The sequence below is a fragment of the Lissotriton vulgaris genome, chromosome 2_1 (genome assembly GCF_964263255.1).
Source record: "Lissotriton vulgaris chromosome 2_1, aLisVul1.2, whole genome shotgun sequence".
Taxonomy (NCBI): domain Eukaryota; kingdom Metazoa; phylum Chordata; class Amphibia; order Caudata; family Salamandridae; genus Lissotriton; species Lissotriton vulgaris.
This window is the reverse complement of record NC_141687.1, coordinates 1,969,816,958-1,969,836,488: the sequence shown is the minus strand read 5'-3', so window position 1 is coordinate 1,969,836,488 and position 19,531 is coordinate 1,969,816,958. Positions and strand designations below refer to the sequence as shown.

Here is a 19,531-nt window from a genome sequence, read left to right as displayed (position 1 = left end):
CAAAAGTTTGGTGTTGTGGCAAACCACAGTAAATGTGAATTTGCTAAGGATCTAGGTCATGTAATCTCTGAACAAGGGGTTGCACCTAGACCAGGTTTAGTTGATGCTATAACTAATGCTCCAAGACCAAAAACAAAGGAAAATGTGGCTTTGTTTTTAGGACACTAAATTTATGGGAGAAAAACTGTCAAGAGGAGTTTGAGGATTTAAAAAAGAAATAATTTCAGCTGGTGTTTTAGCACCGTTTGACTCTTCACAAGAGTGTATCATTACTGTAGACGCAAGTAATGACGGTCTGGGTGCCACCGTTGCTCAGATGAAAGGCAAAAACGAAGTAACAATTGTGTTTGCTTCGAGGTCTCTAAGGTCTAAGGAAAAATTATTTTCAGTTATTGAAAAGGAACTTTTAAGTTGTTGTTGGGCTGTTGAAAGATTCAAATGCTTTATTTGGGGAAGAAAATTTGTTCTCAAGGCTGACCACAAACCTTTAGTCAGTGTTCTGAGTGGAACAACTATCAAAGATCATACTCCAAGAATAGCAAGATTGAGCTCTAAACTCCTACAGTACAATTTCACTATTGAATACATACCAGGTGGTAAAAACTTAAGAGCAGATTACCTTTCTCGTTCACCTTTGAGTTTTACTGATTACACTGAAAATTGTGAAGATAATGACGAAGAATGCTTGATTGCAAGTGTTGATATCTGTCATGACACAACTTTCAGTGAACATGAATGGTTTTCTGAATATTTGTAAGACATGGAATTGGAAAATGTTAGGAAGTATGTCATGTCTGGTTGGCCCAAAGAAAATATACTGCCTCAGAATGTATAACCTTATTTTAAAGTAGCAGATGAGTTGTCAATTGACGAAAAGGGGATGTTGGTACGGGGAGACAAGTACATTCCACCTGTTTCTTTGAGAGAAAGAATTATTATGTATGGTCATGAATGACATCTGGGTCAGACCATAACTAAAAGGAAAATCAGAGATATTTATTGGTGGCCCGGTATGGATTCTGCCATTGCAGCCAGTGTTTGGGGATGTGTTGTCTGTGCATCTAGTGACAAAGGTCTTGAAACTGAAGCATTTCCTCTACAGCCCATTGAATTACCAAACACTGTTTGGTCTAAGCTTGCTATAGATTTTATAGGTACCCTTCCACGGAAGCTAAGATTTGCTATCATAGTTGTTGACTACAACAGCAAATGGTGGGAGGTAAAGTTTGTAGAGGAACCCAATACTCTTAGTGTTATCAAGTTTTTGAAAAACGTATTTTTAAGAGAAGGTTTCCCTAAAGAAATTGTCTCAGACAATGGTGTCCAGTTTGTCTCAAAAGAGATGAAGAGCTTTCTTGACAACAATGCAATCAAACACAAGTGTGTGGCTTTATATCATCCACAGGCCAATGGTCTTGTTCAAAAAATGAATCATACGTTAGTTGAGAGCATTCAGTGGGGTATTCAGAACAATCTGTTGAAGAAATGTTGTGGTCACATAGGTGTTGCCCAAATGTTGTTTCAGGTATTTCACCATTTGATGTTTTACGAGGACGACCACCTGCCTCTAGATTATGTCCTAACTGGTTAAGAGAATGTCAACACAAAAGTGATCACATGTTAGATTTGGACACAGTTGTGAGACCCAAAGTGGAAGAGTTCCAAGGCAAAATGAAAAGTCATTATTCTCCACAGAGTCAAACATGAGGAAAACAAACAATGTGTAGGTGACCGGGTTCATGTCAAGGATCCCAATCATGTTCCTAAAGGAATGTCAAAATTTAAACCTCCTGTCAGAATTGAGGTTGTGATCAGGAATGCAGTGAGAACTAGCAGAAATGAATGGTGGAATAAGGGAGTGGTGAAGTTGCATACTCATGATGTTCCTCCTCACGTTCCTGGTGTTTCATCCAAGTCGTCTTTGCATTCTCGTGTTGTTCCTCCTTCACCTTCCTCTTTTGATGTTCATGTCACTGAACCAAAGTTTTATACTCATCCAGAATCTGAACGTAGAAGTAGACGGAATATTGTCAAACCATTAAGGTTTTGTGATTGATGTTCATGTTTATGTCCTTTATGTATTCATTTTTGTGCTAATTTATTTCTGCTTGTTCTATTTTCATTTATGTAAAAGAAGGAAGATATTGTTGTGATCTTGGTTTCATTACATCAATGCCTTATGCCATTGTAATCTAGAATGTCATGTGTGGAGCTCTTGTTAGTGATTCTATGTTTAACGGTTACTCTGGACAGCTGCAGTTGTGGCTAATAAATACTTGTCTTGAAGTATTCATGTCTGCTGCCATTTACTACTTTATACTTCATTACAAGGAGGTATAGCAATCATACACAAGGACAACATCTCTGTGACAGAAACTGACGCCCTCAAATATAACTCTTTTGAATGTCTTACTGCCACCATTAAGACGAGTGACAACAAAACATTACTCTGTCATCTCCTCTACCATCCACCAGGAAACACCTCCGCATTCGGAGAGCACCTCTCCGACCTGATAACTTACTGTTCACTCCGTGACTCCAACAACATAATTCTAGGCGACCCCAATCTACACTGGAATGAGGAAAACAACTTGCTATTCAAAACCTTAAACGATCTCCTAATCAACAACAACCTCACCCAACACTGCACAGAGAAAACCCACAACAGAGACCCAATCCTGAATGCCATTATGGCTCAAGCAGATATAGTCTATATTAACCTCACCTTGCCAGTTGACTGTCTGATCAACATATCATTCTATTCCACATCAACCAAATGATCCAATGCCAGCCCGATACGCAAGACCCCCCGCCCCCCACTGGGCGAGAAATCAAAGTCAGATTCCCCTTACAGACCTGGAGGAAAAGATAAGCTCCCTCCTCCCTATCCACACTAGTGATCCCTCAACAACTGAACTCACCTCACACTACAACACCTCTATGACTTCCATTATGGACCAATTAGCCCCCCTGAAACTAAAAACAGGCAATACCATCTAGATCATAAACTCCGAAAGAAGAGAACTAAGAGCGGCAGAAAGACTCTGGCAGAACAAGCACAATCCTACGAGATAGACTCAAATTAGTATGCGGGAAATATAAAAAACGAAAAAACTTCCTTTTGTAATGCCCTTGGCAATGCAAAAAACAGGCCCAAGGTACTCTTTAATCTCATTAGGCAACAAACCTCCAAGCCCCATTTGACACCAGTTATGGCCTCCAAAGACCTGTGTGACAGCTTTGCCAATTTGTTCAATGACAAAATCACGAAGTACTTTCCTTGAACGTACTCCACAGACCCCCTGGGAGTAAATCACCCCCAGGGACAGAAGATATTACACCCAAGCTCCCCCTAAACTGATGGAAATTTTCAACCCCATCTCCAAAGCAGAGATCATCAAAATGATTTCCAGCGCCAAATCCTCAGCACACGTCCTGGATCCCATTCCGGCTCAACTGGCCAAAAAGCCCAAACTCTTTCTAGCTCCACACTGGACAAGATTATAAACAACTCCCTGAGCACTGGAGTCATGCCTGATTGTCTCAAAAGTCACACCTCTACTGAAAAAAACGGGCTCTGACACACACGATCTGAACAATTACAGACCCATCTCCAACCACCCTCTTCTAGCAAAAATCCTGGAAAGATGTGTTCTCCTCCAACTTACTCAACACCTGGACAGCACCAACCTTCTCGACCACCACCAATCGGGTTTCAGAAAAGGTTGCAGCACAGAGACAGCGCTCCTAAATGTAATTGATGCTATGCACAAATCTCTTGATACAGGCCAATGCTGCCTACTCATACTCCTGGACCTATCAGCAGCCTTTGACACGGTTGACCACAAACTACTCAAGGCACTTCAAGAAAGGGTTGGAGCGGAAGACATGGTATTACAATGGTTCACCTCTTTGCTACAGAACTGCACCCAAAGAATAAAAATCAAAAACTTCACGTCAGACTTACTCCCCCTTAGCAGGTGCGTACCCCAAGGATCAGTACTCTTGCGCAACTCTTCAACATTTATATGGAACCCCTTATCACCAAACTAAAAAAATCCAACATTCCCTTCCACCTCTATGCAGACGGTACCCAGATCTATCTGGAAACCTCCTCAATGGAAGACATTCAGAGACTGAACAACACTCTAAGTGAAGTCCAACACTGATTCACACGCAACCACCTGAAACTTAACCAAGACAAGACGGAATTCCTCCTCATCTCCATCAAGGAGAAGAAGCCCCAAATCACAGAATGGCTAAAAGCTATTGATGCTCTCAACTGCAACCCCACCTTAGCCGATTCTGTAAAATCGCTGGGAATCACTCTGCACCCTAAATTAGACATGAGCAAACACATCAAGAAGACCGCCAAGAGCGCCTTCCTCAACCTTAAACTACTCAATAAAATAAAACCCTTCATCCCTCCGAATGACCTCAAACTAGCCACTTAATCCCTGGCGCTGTCCAGACTGAACTACGGGAATGCAACCCTCACAGGATCAGCAAAATCTCACATTGCTCTGCTCAAAACAATATGGAACGCAGCAGCCAAAATGGTCTGCGTAGTAAAGAAATATAAACTCATCTAGCCAGCACTCAGAGAGCTCAAATGGCTCCCAATCGAAATGCGTGCCAACTTGAGAACTGCCTGCCTCACGCACAAAGCGCTGCACACAGGGAAACCTGCATACCTGGCCTCCAAACTCCAGAAGGCAGTGCAGTCAAGAGGCCTAAGGAGTCCCAACACTCTACTCCTTATCCCTTCAAAAACTCGCAAACAAAAAACAGATCTCGCTCCTTTGCAGGAAATGCGCCCAAAATATGGAACTCCATACCAGTCCATATCAGGACCAACACCTCCTACTTAATTTTCAAAAGGCAGCTCAAAGACCTCCTTCTCAATCGATCTCTCCCGAATGGATAGGTACAGCCCAATCGCCGGAGCCTGCCCCAACTGCACACAGACACTTTGACATTAAGACCTTTACCCCACTGGCCTCTTGACTACCTCCTCCATCGCCCCTCCCTGATCCAATCTCGTCACGAGTCAGTGTGCTTTTGCGACGACACTACGTGAAGTAACACGAGACACTGTGCAGACTACTGTGATAACATATCTTACGAATGACATTGTGTTCTCTATGGGATGCGGCATGAGTCACTGTACATATTGCTGTGTTAATGTATCATACCATTGATAAGGCTGTAAAGCGCTCCAATACCTTTGAGTCTGGCTAGCGCTATATAAAAGTCTTAAATAAATAAATATATGTTACAAGGCATACACTCCACACCGTCACTCCCAGGCATTCAGGCCAGACTGGTATAGATAAGTACGTAAAGGCTTCCAAATGTCAAGGGGACGGGACGTTAGTGTCTGAATCTGCGCGTACAGTTTACGCTCTGAGCCAGTGTGCTGTGGTAGGGTCGTTTAATTCCCCAACATTTAAAAAAAAAAATGTTTTATTAACCAGAAAAACACAAATGCTTCAGAAAACATTACAGTATACATAGAGTGAGTTTGGCATGTGCGGAATCAACATTTTACCACAATTCAATCCTCCCAATGGCCCGCCCACTCAACCAATCTGACCTGTGGTAAAATCATTCAATATTGATCTCTAACATGCCAGAGGCCCTTTATTAGACTGGGAGCTGTCCGGTTCTGTAACGCACCCATATCTTCTCCCATTTACGTGGGCATCTCCTGCTCTGATATACTGCCTGCTCAGCCCGTTGGCACCAATCCAGATAATTTTCCCAGGATTCCACCGTTGGGACTGCACTGGCGCCCCATTCACGGGCGATGTTGCGCTTTGCCACCACTGCTGCCAGGGCAAGCCATGTCGAAGGCCATACTATTTCGCCTGTCACCCCGAGGATATGGCATCTCGCTTCTACTGGGACCAGCTCCCCCATTACCATTGTCATCACTCTGACCAATCCAGCCCAAAATGACTGAATCTTGGGGCAGGCCCACAGTATGTGGAAGAAAGTTCCTGTCTCGCCACAGCCCCTAATACACTGCGCCGAGGTAAAATGGCCCAACTTCTCCAACATTTACACATAAATGAACAGGTAGTCAAAAGACTCAAAATAGGAGGACATTGTGTTACGAGTTCCTCAGAAGAAAACTATGAGTCGAGTCTGATTAAAGGGTATTTTATTCACAGATCGTAATTTGTTCAACAATATTCTGTTATTGTACTTGTTCTGAAAAGACATCAACATAGCATGTAAGGAATAAATGCATGTTCCTGAAAATTGTAAAACGCAATACTGTGTTGCAATTTAAATTGCACACAAAATAATCTGTTTTCCTACAACATAATTTTTCACGTCATATCTGAAGGAGTTCAAAGTCATCTGTCTAATGGTAAAAGGACATCTCTTGATCCCATTACAATAATGAATGATACAGCACACAAGGGGGAAAATGCATTTAACATGTTTTAACTAGCTGGGGTAATGATACAGTACCACAAATTTGGATTTAGCAATAAAAAAAATATTTTGAAGAACTACTACTACTTTGGACACGTAGTTACAAGACTGCCATCGAGCAAACAAAGCAGTTTAGATCAGTGGCATAGCTCGGGGACATTGTTTTTGGGGGCGGCAGAGGTGAGCAAGTCCTGTTTGTTAACTACTACCATCTCCCACCCCCCAAAAACAAGTAGTCTGTTGGCTGCCAGCCCTCCAACCCCAAACAGTCAGCCGTCGGCCACCAACCCGCTCTTACCTGCACCGGGTGGAAAACTTAGGTCCCAGGTGGCAGTAGGTCTAGCTCAGCCGCTGGTTTAGATTCATTCAAGATACAACGTGTAATAATAAAAAAACATTACAGAAATGGTATAAAACACAAAACATGAGTCATTTCACAACCCCCATGAGAGCAAGAGGAGAGCGGGTAAGCATAGTTCATGCTACACACAGAACGTTTCCTCATTTGGCACACAATAAGTTAGATGAGGATGGTAAAGTAAAAATAAAGTGTGCAGGAGAGGGTAAATAGCAACGAGTGGCCCGGTATTACTTTGAAGTTTCCAGACCCTGAGAACATTTTAAAAAAACTTAGCGGGACGGGAATGGGCATGGAGCATCCCCAGGAGCAATGGTCTTGAAGGGGGGAGAGGGTGTAAGCAAATAGAGTTTGGAGGAAGGAATCCTAGAGACTGTGGGGGGCAGGGGGACCGTGTATGTGTCTGGAAATGTTTACCCCCATTAAATGCTGTGGGATGATACCAACGCTGATGGACAACCCTGTTAGCCAATGCCTATGCCAGCTGATCCACAGTAGTAAATGGTTGAAGAGGCTGTCCAAATGTCTCTTTCTGTAAATATATCTGTATGTACATGTATCTTGTGTGATAACAACTATCACCAGACAGCTAAAGCTGCCTGTAGGTAAAATATAGACAGAGCATAACTGCAATGTAAAATAACAAAAGGAAACCTAAAAATATACCTTGTTTTTCGTGCTTGTATTTCTCCATTACATATATGAGTGATTTTTTTACAGCGTTCTGGTAAACGTGACGTTTGTGGCTCAGTGAATGATATATGCATGGCTGGAGTGCTTTCAGCCTGTACCTCAGATTGTAGCATGGGTACAGCCTGATAATTTAATTCTTCAGATATGGCAGGAAACTGGCACATAACAACGGCTCATGGTTAACAAGCTGTCCATGGTATAATCTTTTCAATAATGTACTGAAGGCCAAAATACACTGTAAATAAATTGCTATTTGAAAATGAAACTTATTCCTGGTGGCCGAAGTATTTATGTAAAATATTAGACTGAAACAAATAAATAGTAAGATCCGAAAGCAACATTAATATCAACAGCTCCACCAGTAAACATATACGCCATGAACAAAACGTTTGGTCACCGTTTTAAAAGTAGCTGGGTTCCATTTGGTCATTTTTTTAGCAGATATTCTTGTTACTTATTAGAGTAGGCTACACTACAAGAAGTTGACAGAGGTTTCTGTTGCAAATACATGTGTAGTCCATATTCTCATACAGCAGGTCTCTTCAATATGCATCTAATTTTTTGTCTCAATCATCGCTTCCAGCAGCCTAGAACTGTTTGTGATTGCTGTAGTTAAAAAAATAAACTTGTAACCTAAAAAATAAAGAAACGAGGTAAAAACAATTAGTGTACTCTACATTGTAAAAAGAATTAATTGATTTGTCTGACATATAACTAATGTAACTCCCTTAACATATACCACAGATGACATTTGTTGCTGTCTGTTAAAACTAAGATTATATATATATATATATATATATATATATATATATATATATATATATATATATATATATATATATATATATATAATATATATATATACTGAAAAAAAGAAAGATTACATGGATATTATAGTTAGCCTCATATTTCCCTTGTACAAAACCAGTGAAATTCAGCAGTTATAGTTACCTGAGCTAAACCAGCTCCCCATGTTCTGCTGAACATACAGCTCCCTCTGCCCGAAAGCAATTCTGCTCCGCTTTCAGCAAACAAGATCATTTTTAATGCTCTTGCTTGCCGAAAGTGGAGCAGCGTTTGCTATGGCTTGGCAGGAGTGGTAAAGCTCCCTCCGAGACATAGCAAACAGCTATGTACCAGGGGTGTGCGCTCTGGGACTTAGCAGGAGCCAGCCCCGGTGGTGGTGGTCAGAAGGGGGGCTGCACTGCCCTCCTCTTTTATTTGAATTTGACCTCATGAGGTGCTAGTACCCTAGGCTGCAAGGGACCTGCGTGGCCCCCTGCCTTCATTTTGTCAAAAGACCTGGGTAGGTGGCAGTCCCCTGCATTCTTTAAACAAAAAGTACCAAGACGGGCTGTGGAGGAAGAGGGGGTTTGCGCAGCCCGAGGCATTCTTTATACAATAAGCCCTGAGGAGGTGGCCATCCCGCGGCTGGCAGGGGTCCGCGCAGCCCCGGGGGAGGAGGACTGTGCACCCCCCCTGCATTTCTACTTTTAAAGCTCCATGGAGGTGGCGGTTCTCAATGCTGACGGGTTCCAAGAGGCCCTTCCCCATTTAATAATTAAAGAAGTTCCAGGGCAGTAGTGGTTCCCGAATGCGTCGTCCTCCTTTATATTTCATATGCTCTCTGGATTTGGTCCACCAGGGGGCTTCTTTTAAAAGAAGCACGGGAGCCCGCGCTGGTTTCTTTCCGCAATTTTACAGTGAATCCATGGATCCACCAGCAAATTTGCAGCAAAACTGAAAAAATATCACTTTTTAATGCATGGCAGGGTCCCTGTGGGGCCCCCCATCATATCGGCTGGATCAGGGTATTCCTACCGTGCCACCTTTTATTTTTATTTTTACTACTTTTGTGGTACTCAGCTTGAAGCAGAGTCCCAAGATGGCTGCCAACACTTCCTGGTTGAAGTGTTGGCAGCCAATCAAATTTCAGTAGAATCCGTGAGTCCGCTGCAAGGATATCTATATTTTCTAAACTTAAATATCTCTGAAACGACAGAACGGATTTACACCAAATCACAAAAAGCACGCTTTCTTGACCAACATCTAGCTTTCTGTCAAATTTGGTGTAATTCTGTTAAGTGGTTTGGGCTTTGGTCATGATAAAATACCAGAAAACCCCCATAGACATAACATCAGGAAAACGTATTTTGGGACCCCCCTTTTTCTCAGCCCCCACTTTATGGATCACCCCGAAACTTTCCAGGGTGGATGAACTTTTTGGGGAAAGTTTTGTCAAATGGTTCCAAAGTTATCAGCAAAACAAAAAAATCTATTTCCTATGGTAACTAGGTCCTAACTACAACTACACAGAGGCACCACCAGAATGTAAATAATATATATAAAACACACATATGAAAAGGTTACGTACCTGTAGTCCTGGTTCTGCATTGTACGAATCTTCACTGAAGTCATAATCATTTGAATAATTGCCCGCTGTACGCGCAGATCAAAAGCACCTTACTGTATAGTTTTTGATAAGTTCACAGAATGTCTTAATCCATTAATATAGATATAGTTATATATAATGTTAGTCTATAGGAGGATTTCTCTTGAGTGTCCATAATATTGCTTCAGTTATTTACTTAGAACTGAATTGCAGCATCTACGCATACGTTCAAATGGTGGACTCGTTAGTTTAGAGAACTTCAAGATGAGCTCTCATGGAATAGACTGTCTCTTCACTAGTAGAAAAACCTTCTTAAGACCTTCTAGAAAATCTTTAATTGCTGGAACCTTAAAGAAGGATAACTCCTGTGGTGATTTCTATAAGCGGTTATAGTAGCTAGATGAACTTTTATTGATGAACTGTTTAATTTCAAATTGGTTAGATGTATCAAATACGGAAGTATCACATCCTCCTAACATGAAATGGGATCACGACCTTTGCCTTGCCACCAAATGCAGAACAGTATCCATTGTATTGCATAATAGGATCTTGCGTTTTGCCTCGTTTAGTATCTCCATGTAGTGAGAAGGCAGATTCAATTGGTCGTACTGTCTGACCATAGGAGCCATGCCACCAAATTCAATGATTGAAGTTTCGGTGCTGGTCTGGCCCTAAGGTCTGGTCAGAAGGTTTGGTCTGTAAGGCAATCTTCTTTGCTATATCCGTGACAGTTGTAGAAGGTCTGGGTACCACCATTCTCTTGGCCAATCTGGTACTATTAGCATAATGTTTGTTCTCAGTCTACACCTAATTCCCTGACAATGTCTTCAACAACTTCGTCATCCACTACCCATTTCTGGTTTTCTTGTGATGTTGGCTGAGGAAATCCGTTTTGGGGTTCTGAACCCCTGGAATATGTATCACCATCAGAGTGCTTGTTCTGGCCACGGCCCAGTTCCACATGGTTTGTGCCAGCTGAGATAACTGCTTTGACCTTGTCCCCCCATATTTGTTGGTATAATGCATGGTGGAAGTATTGTCCATCTAAATCATGATGTCCCTTGCAGTCAGAGAAGGGAGGAATACCCCGAGTGCCAAGTACACAGCTTTTAGTTCTAGAAGACTGATGTGATAAGTCTTCAATTTGTCTGTCTAGAGTTCTTGGCTCCTCAGATGCTTCATGTTGGCACCCCAGAGTAACATGAATGCATCTGTGACTATGGTTTGTCTGGAAGCCTTCTTATGGAATAGGACCTGTACTAACAGATTCTGACTGTTGCACCACCATGGCAGTGAGTCCTAGTGCCAATGTAGTGAGAAGTAGGGCATCTTCCCAATTATCCCTTTTTTGATACCACAACCATTCAAGGTCTCATATACAAAGTGCATTTGAAACTATGTGTAGGCAGGGTGGCATGTATCCTAGTAGTAAGGCAACTTGGCTAGCTGTTGAACTGTTGGGATTCTCCATGCATTTTTCCTGACTGGACACAAGCTTTTGTTTCACATGTCTACCTTTTTAACCTTGATATGTAAGACATTGTACTGGTTTCTGTACTGATTTGTCCCTGTTGATTTCAAAACCCAGCTTTGACAGGAGCCTCGCTGTGGCTCTGAAGTCCTGTGCTGCTTTCAGCTGCAAGTCCATTTTTATGTACCTATTGTCGAGGTAGTGATAAACAAACATCACCTTCCACTTAAGATAGGCTGCAATTACTGCTGTGCACTGTGAGAAAGTTAATTTGGCCAGTTTTAGGCCAGAAGGTAGCACTGTGTATTAATAGTCTTTATCTCCTAGAAATCTCATGATACAGGAATATGAAAATAAACGTTCTGACGATTTACGGTGAAAAGGTCTTTCCTTATGTGCAGGTAGATTTGTTGAACAGTCAACATCCTGAAATTCTCTTTGACTATAAGAAAAAGTAACTTACCTGTGGTAACTCCTTCTGGTGTATAATTTACCTATCCCCAATTCCTCACCTCAAGTGGATTACCATGGGCCAGACTGGATCCAAAAGTTCAAACCTCTCATGTCACAAGTAGGAGGCGCTGTCTTTGTAGCAATGCTGGAAATGGTGTTACTTGACATTACCGTAATCATATAGCTCCCACACCCTGGCACAACATCAGTTGTATCCATTTTTTCTAAGCCTTCGAAGTAACGGTTGAACTAGAATCAATATAGAGAAGTGCAGTACTAAAAGACATATTTGAGATCTTACTAAATTTACCCTAAATGCATCCATCAAACGGAGATTTGGGCAGGTCAGTAAGGAATCTGCAGTTAGATAGAGTATCCACCAGAAAGACTGTTACCACAGGTAAGTAACTTTTACTTCAGATTGAAACTTCTACCTGCAGATCCCTCATCTATGGAATATTTTCCAAAGCAGTACCATTCACTGGAGGAGGGTTGGTGGATGGTTAGGTGAGGAAATCCTGCCAAACGTATCTAGCAAAGTGGCCATCTCAGCTCACTTCTGAATCCAGGCAGTAATACTTGGCAAAAATGTGTAGAGACACCCATGCAGTTGTCTAACAGATGCAATCAAGGCTACGGCAAGATCAGAAATGGTCGATCTGGCCCCAGTATAATGGGCCATAATACCTCTCGGAGGTTCCTTTTTGGTCAAAGCATAGCAAGTTTTGATGCAATGAATGATTCACAGGGAAAGAGTCTATTTCTGCACCGCGTTGCCTTTCTTCGCTCCACAGTATACCATGAAGAGCTTGTCATCCATTCATAGGTTCTTGGTGTGATCTCTGTAGTAGTTGACTGTCCGCCTAGGATCCAAGCTATGCAACCCAGCCTTCCCCTTTGTGGGAACTGATGGGGGAAAAGAGTTTGGAAGTGTTATGGACTGACTCTAATGAAAGGGAGTCACCACCTTCAGTAGGAACGCTGTCCAAGTCCACAACACCAATTTTTCAGGGAAAAAATATGAATGGCGGTCGGGAACTCAAGGCCTGCAACTCACTCACCCATCTGGCCGAAGTGATTGCTACTAAATATACATTTCTTAGCTAACATTTGCAAATGATAACTCTGAAATGGCTCAAACGGAGTCCCCATTAAGAGAGTTAGAACAAGGTTAAGGTCCCACTGTGGTACAACAAAAGTAGTTGGAGGACACAGATTAGTTGACGCTGTCAAAAAGTGCATAACAATAGGAGGTTAGACCAGGGAAGGCTGGTCTGAAAGACAGAGGAATGCTCACAATGCAGTCAAATACCTGTTTACGGTGCCAATAGCACACTCCCTCCATGCCTTGGAAAGCGCAAACTGTAAGAACTGGGCCTGCAAGGAATCTGAACGACAGCTTGAGTGGAGGACATAGGGAGAAGCACAGAAGGTCTGCATACTGCACCCTCCTTGAGCAATCTGGTGCGATGGGAAGGGTTAGGGCTGGTCTTGCTCTACCTTCCTCATAACCTAAGGAATCAAGAGTATGGGGGAAACACGCAGTGCAGCTGAAAGTTATATCTCAACTAAACACATCCGCCAAGGCTCCCCATAACTGATACTGGAGGGCACAGACCTGCTGGCATTGAGCATTTTCTGAGGATGCGAACAAGACCATCTTAGGAGTACCCCAACAGGCAAAGATGTCCTGGGCTACCTCCGGTAAAAGTTGCCACTTGTCATCGGCACCATAACATCAGTTCAGGCAGTTGACTCTGACATTTAGAAACCCACTAGGTGACTGGCGATCAATCAGATCCTTTGGTGATGCGCCCAAGACCATAGCCACAATGCTTCAAGACAAAGGAGTTGAGACACTACTCTCCACTGCTTGTTGACGTGCCACGTCGCTTTTGTGTACTCCATCAAGGTCTGGACAAATCAATTTTGAGTGGAAGGCCTTGAACACCAGTCGAATTACCTGCAGTTCCAGCAGGTTGATGTGAAGAACCTGCTCTTCTGGAGATCAGAGGCCTCCGACCCTAGATCCTCCAGATGAGGTACCCACCCCAAGGTAAAGGCATCTGTCACTGCCGTAGTTATGGTTGGAGATGGAATGAAGACCACCCCGTAATGTAGGTTTACCTCGATCCCCCACCAAACCATTTCTGCTGTAGAGCTGGAGGAGATTATGATGGAGTCTGACAGATTTCACACCCACATTGGATCCACTGCTTGTATAGGTACCACTGCAGGGCCCTAAAGTTCCAACCTGCATGCCAGACTGGGAGAATGCTGAGAGCCAGCAGACCTAGTAGTTGGAGGACCTTCAGAACTAGAACTCTTATGCCCTGCTGGAAGAAAGGGACCAGTTCCTGGATGTCTGCAATACTCTGAAGTGGAGGAAAGGCGCAGAGAAGGTTGGCATCCAGAACTGACCCTAGGAACTGGAGTCATTAAGCGTGCATAGGTGAGATTTGGGTTTGTTGACTGAAAAGCCCAGGTTCAACAGTAGTAAAACCGTCAAAACCGTCAACTGCATATGCTGCAATACCACTCTGGCAAGCAGGCTTTGATCCGCTAGTCGGCCAAATACAAGATTGGTATGTTTCTTGGGAAGGAGAGTGGTCCACAGGAAATGCCAAGTCCATATCAGTTTTCACGTATTGTTATATAGAAAACACACTCAAAAAACTCTGGACCTCTTGAGTTTTTAAACAATAAAGTCTTAAAGGGGGTAATGAGTGTGTTTAACAAAAGTTCTCGATATCCTTAGGCTGAATCCTTACTCATGTAGTCAGAGTCAGAAGTCCATATTATGTATTGCGCCGGGGCTTTTTCAAGGCTATTTACAGTATAATGTATTCATTACAGGTCTTCATAATATGTGCTATTTTTTCAACCAAAGTCCGTTTTTTTTCAAGATTTCAATTTGGAAGGGTGTAATCCCCAAGTTCCGTCGTCGTCCGCCCGCTGGATATTTCCCGCTTTCGCGTTCCAGGATTGGTATGTCAACTTTTTGAAATGGGCTGTGACCACTGTCAGTACCTTCATGAAGACTCCAGGTGCTGATGTCAAGCAAATGTCAGAGAATTGGTAGTGCATAGAAACCACCACAAAGTGTGAATACTTCCGATGAGATCTCAGGACTGTGAAGTTGAAGTACTCATCCCGCAAGTTGAGTGATACCATCCAGTCTCCAACCTCCTATGCCAGTAACACCTTTTTTGACAAATTTCAATTACCTAAGATCCAGGATGGTGCTCAGACTTTCATTGTTTTTGGGAACAAGGATACATCGGAAGTAAGTTCTATTTACTGCCCTGGCACTAGCTCCACAGCTCCTTCTCATAGAAGTGCTTCCACTTCTTGTTGCAGGATGGAAAGGAAGTCCAGAGGTAGAGGGGAAAACCAGGGTGGGATGGGGTGTGGGTTGAACTTGAAGAAAAGGAAGGATTAAACTGCTTTACATAATTTGAAGGTCCAAAATAATGGTCTCCTAGGCTTCTAAAAAGAACACCTGACCTCCCACAGGCTACTCATGGGTTTGGGCCGTGAACAAGATCTGATTGTCTTGTGGTGCAGGGGAGGAGCAGGTAGAAGAAGAGGCTTGCTGGGCAGATCAGCTGCACTCACTTCTAGTCCTGCCTCTGTAGTGTCTGCCAGTGCACTTTGCTACATATATTTACAACAAGGGGTGGTGAGGGACAGAGTCTCTGAATTAAGCAGAAAGCTCTCACCCAGTCAAGAGATCAGGGCTAGATCCAACACCGTTTTTTAGCTCACTGCACCATCCCAGTTTCAGAACCTGGCTGTATGCAAATTAGTCTGTTCCTGTCCCAGTGCATGATGGGAACAGGGCAAACCAAACTACAAAAGCCAATTCTTACACTGGGAAGGAAACAAGCTCCCGGGGACCGGTTTCTGGCATTACAGCCGTCTTCGGCCCGGTTTGCTTGAATCCTGATGGTGCAATGAGCAAGGGTCTCACATCTGAGAATACCCTTCCACGCTTAGGGTGGACAAAAATATTTACAACAAGGGGTGGTGAGGGACAGAGTCTCTGAATTAAGCAGAAAGCTCTCAACCAGTCAAGAGATCAGGGCTAGATCCAACACCGTTTTTTAGCTCACTGCACCATCCCAGTTTCAGAACCTGGCTGTATGCAAATTAGTCTGTTCCTGTCCCAGTGCATGATGGGAACAGGGCAAACCAAACTACAAAAGCCAATTCTTACACTGGGAAGGAAACAAGCTCCCGGGGACCGGTTTCTGGCATTACAGCCGTCTTCGGGTCTGCAGGGTTTGGGCTGGAAGGGCTAGAGTTGACAAAAGGAAAATTCCCTTGTGAAGCCTCAAAAGTGAAAAAAATAATAGTAATTCCTGATTGGGGCAACAACTGTAATACCAAGGAGTTGGCAGGTGTTTTACTGGCTGGAACCTCTCCAGTGAATGATCCACTTTGTCCCCAAAAAGACTTGCTCGGTCAAACAGAACGTCCATGAGATTGGCTTGGATATCTGAGGAAAAACTGTATGTGGGGGAGCCATGTGTTTTCTTCAAATGGAGAATGAGGTATCCATTGCCTGTAAAAGTGCTGAACCAAAAAAAGGCAAATTCAGACTTGTCAGCTGTGCATCAGGCTTTAAGGATGATAGGTGAGTGAAGATGCTCTCCTCAAGGAAAGTCCATAGCAGTAGACAGTTGCAGCAAGCTCAGCTGAATCTACTGCTGTCACCTGGTTTGGAGACTAGGAATCCCTCCTTTAACATCTTATAAAATCTTGTTAACAATGGTTTGGCAAGTGAGGGCTAAAAACTTCATGCCATCATGTATCTCTCAATGATAAGCGCCCAGGAGGGTTGTAGCGCTGGCAATCTTTATGTGTATGCAAGCCATACAGAACATTTTCCATCCTGTTTCGTCCAACCTCTTCTCCTCTCTGAGGTGGAGCAGATGACTTTGACACATATGCCTGCTTTCTCCTTACTGCTGTAATTATGGCATAATCTGATATAGCATAAGCCCTGAAGAATTCTGTATCTTACTGGGCTGCTTTGCATTTCTTTAACAGGCAAAGTGTTGCTGCCAAATCCCTCCTACGCAATATCGAGTTGGGAAGAGCTGCAAAAGAAGTTTGGGCATTGCCCTTGGCTGGGAGGTTTTCACTATGACGGACAACACAGGTTCACCATTCCTCTGGGGAAGACTTTATGGAATATTAATATATCGTCCACAGAAAAGACTGGATGGGGAATGAGCAAGCGATATTGGAGTATCTGAGGAATGTGAGGTATCAGAGTACGAAGATCATGATTGGGAATGTGATCTTCATAATTTACTGGCTGGTGTACTCAGGGCTGCTGCTGTGGTCAGAGAAGGTTTCCATTTCTTCAGTTGAGGCATGGATGTTGCTTTGGAGGCTTTTCTTGGTGGTTAAAGATCCAGAGATATTAGAGGTTTCTGGACTAGAATCTCAACCTATATGATCTTCTTCAGCGACTGGATTAATAACGATTCTAGAGTGCCAAAAGGAGTGTCAGCAATCTCTTCTCTTTGCCTTTTAATTGGAGAAGGCTGTGACTGTTCCACAGGCAAAACTCTGTGACAGCATGATGATTACAAATGAAATTGAACAGTTGAGATAACAACCAGACCTCTGATATTACTACAGATGGTGATATACAAATCTGAAACTCCTTTGACGTCAATGGAGAATGTGTTAATGTTGATCTAGTTCTCTTCAACTGAGAATGTGTCAATGTCAAACTGGTGTGTCTGGCTGTTCACAAAGAGCAGGTTGACAAAAACTTGTCATGATATTTTGATGAAAAATGTGTTCTCATAGTCAATTTAAAATGACTCGACACCGACGACTTAGAATGTTGTCTGTGTCAAGGCTGACTCGCTCCTTAACAAGCTGGTGCAGGGGCTCTCGACTGTGACATCAAATGTTTCGGTGTCAATGTTCTAGAATGTTGAGAATAGTGTTGGAGTTTGTCTCTGTCCCTGGCCTCGTTTCCATAGATTACTCTCAGTGGGAGTCTTTTTCAGAAGATGGCACACTCAAAGAGGCCAGCTAGGCGGCTGGTCCTTCTAGACGTATCTCCTCTGCCCTCATGTCCTGCACAATGTTCTGGAGCCTGATGTCTTCTCTTTCTTTGAGTGTTCTCTTAGACAGAATTCTTTTGGCAGTCTTTGAAACAGACAGGAAGGCAAACAACACAGACCTTATGGGTATCTATAACTGCCTTTCTCATTCCGCATGAAGGTCACATGGAAAAAAGGGATGGCATTCTGACTGAAAATAACCAATAACCATCAGAATCAAGCAAAAGTAACTTTACTTGAGAAGAAAGAGATAACATTATTTCCTGATAAGGAGAATCAAGATTTACAGAGGTGCAAATCATCACAGGTGTTCAGAGATCCTTCTCTCACGAGCTGTAAAAGGAACTCGTTCTGTGTGGCAACAGACAGTACAGAGCATTGTGGTAAGGGGATCTGGGGTTAGATAGTCTAAACCAGAAAAGGCATTACTGAAGGTAGGTAACTTGTTTTTCTGGAAGAGATTTTTAAAGGCAGGTTCCCTCTCTGAAAATAGATACCACACAATTAACCTCCCCGGAGGAGAGGATGCAAACTGACTTAAACCAAAAGGTCCTGCAGGACTGAGGGCAAAATACCCCTCTTGATGGACCTGACTGACCCGACAGCAGTGCTTCATGAAGGTATGGCAAGACGCCCACGTAAGATAGGTCAAAACCAAATTCAAGTCCCACTGTAGCGTAATGGAGTGAGAAGACAAACATGCACTGTAAACCTTTGAAAAAATAGCTGACTTAAAAAGGGACATCAGGTAACCGCAGAAATGCCGATACAGACTAAAAATGGCTCTTAACAGTGCCCAGAGCAAGGCCTTGGTGGACCAAAGATAACATGAACAGTAACACCTCAAACAGTTTGGCAAACAATTGGGTCCACCTGCTTTTCTGAACCCAAAGCCTTAAACTTGTCCCAACGGCAGGCACATATGGTTTTCGATGAGTAACGCATGGCTGCCAAAATAACATCAACTACTTCAGGAGGGAGGTCAGAAATGCTCATCTGTTGCCCCTTAATCTCCAGGCTTGAGATACGCAGGTTTGGAATGCATGTCCCGGCACTGCTGATGCGACAGGGACAGCCTGATCGGAGGAGGACAGATAGCCATGCCCTGGAGTTCCCAATCTGGAGCTACTAAGATGTCAGTCCTTACCTTTTTGAGGACTCGGGCATGAGTGGTATCAGTGGAAAGGTACACGGGATCCCCAAGAGTTAATTGGATATATTTAAGTGAGGTGTTAAAAAAGTTTGATGTAGGAACTAATATCCTAAAGATGGTAGAAAATATCTACAACCTACCTAAAGCCAGAATATTAATAAATGGGGAATTGACTGACCAAATCTCAATTAAGAGGGGGACACGTCAGGGATGTCCCTTATCCCCAATACTATTTAATTTATACTTCGAGCCCGCAGCAGAATGCCTCAGGAATCACCCTGACATTGTTCCCTTTTTATATCAAGACTGGCGTAAAAAAGTGTCTCTTTATGCCGATGACCTCATGATTTTTACATATGATCTAGAGGAAGCTCTCATAGCTACTGAAGATACATTAACAAAATTTGGGAAAATATCGGGCTACTTAATAAATAAGTCCAAAACAGAAACCATGACTTGGAATGAGAACTAT

General features: G+C 43.0%; 1 protein-coding gene across 2 annotated transcripts in view; it reads right to left on the bottom strand.

The window, feature by feature from the left end:
- Window positions 1-6,149: 6,149 nt before the first annotated feature.
- VPS33B (VPS33B late endosome and lysosome associated) overlaps window positions 6,150-19,531 on the bottom strand; it is a 792,141-nt gene continuing 778,759 nt past the window's right edge. For both annotated transcript variants that reach the window (XM_086958170.1, XM_086958171.1), the window contains exon 24: window positions 6,150-8,131. In XM_086958170.1, coding sequence (XP_086814296.1) covers window positions 8,052-8,131 — 80 coding nt within the window. In that variant the 3' untranslated portion in view covers window positions 6,150-8,051. The remainder of the gene's footprint in view (window positions 8,132-19,531) is intronic.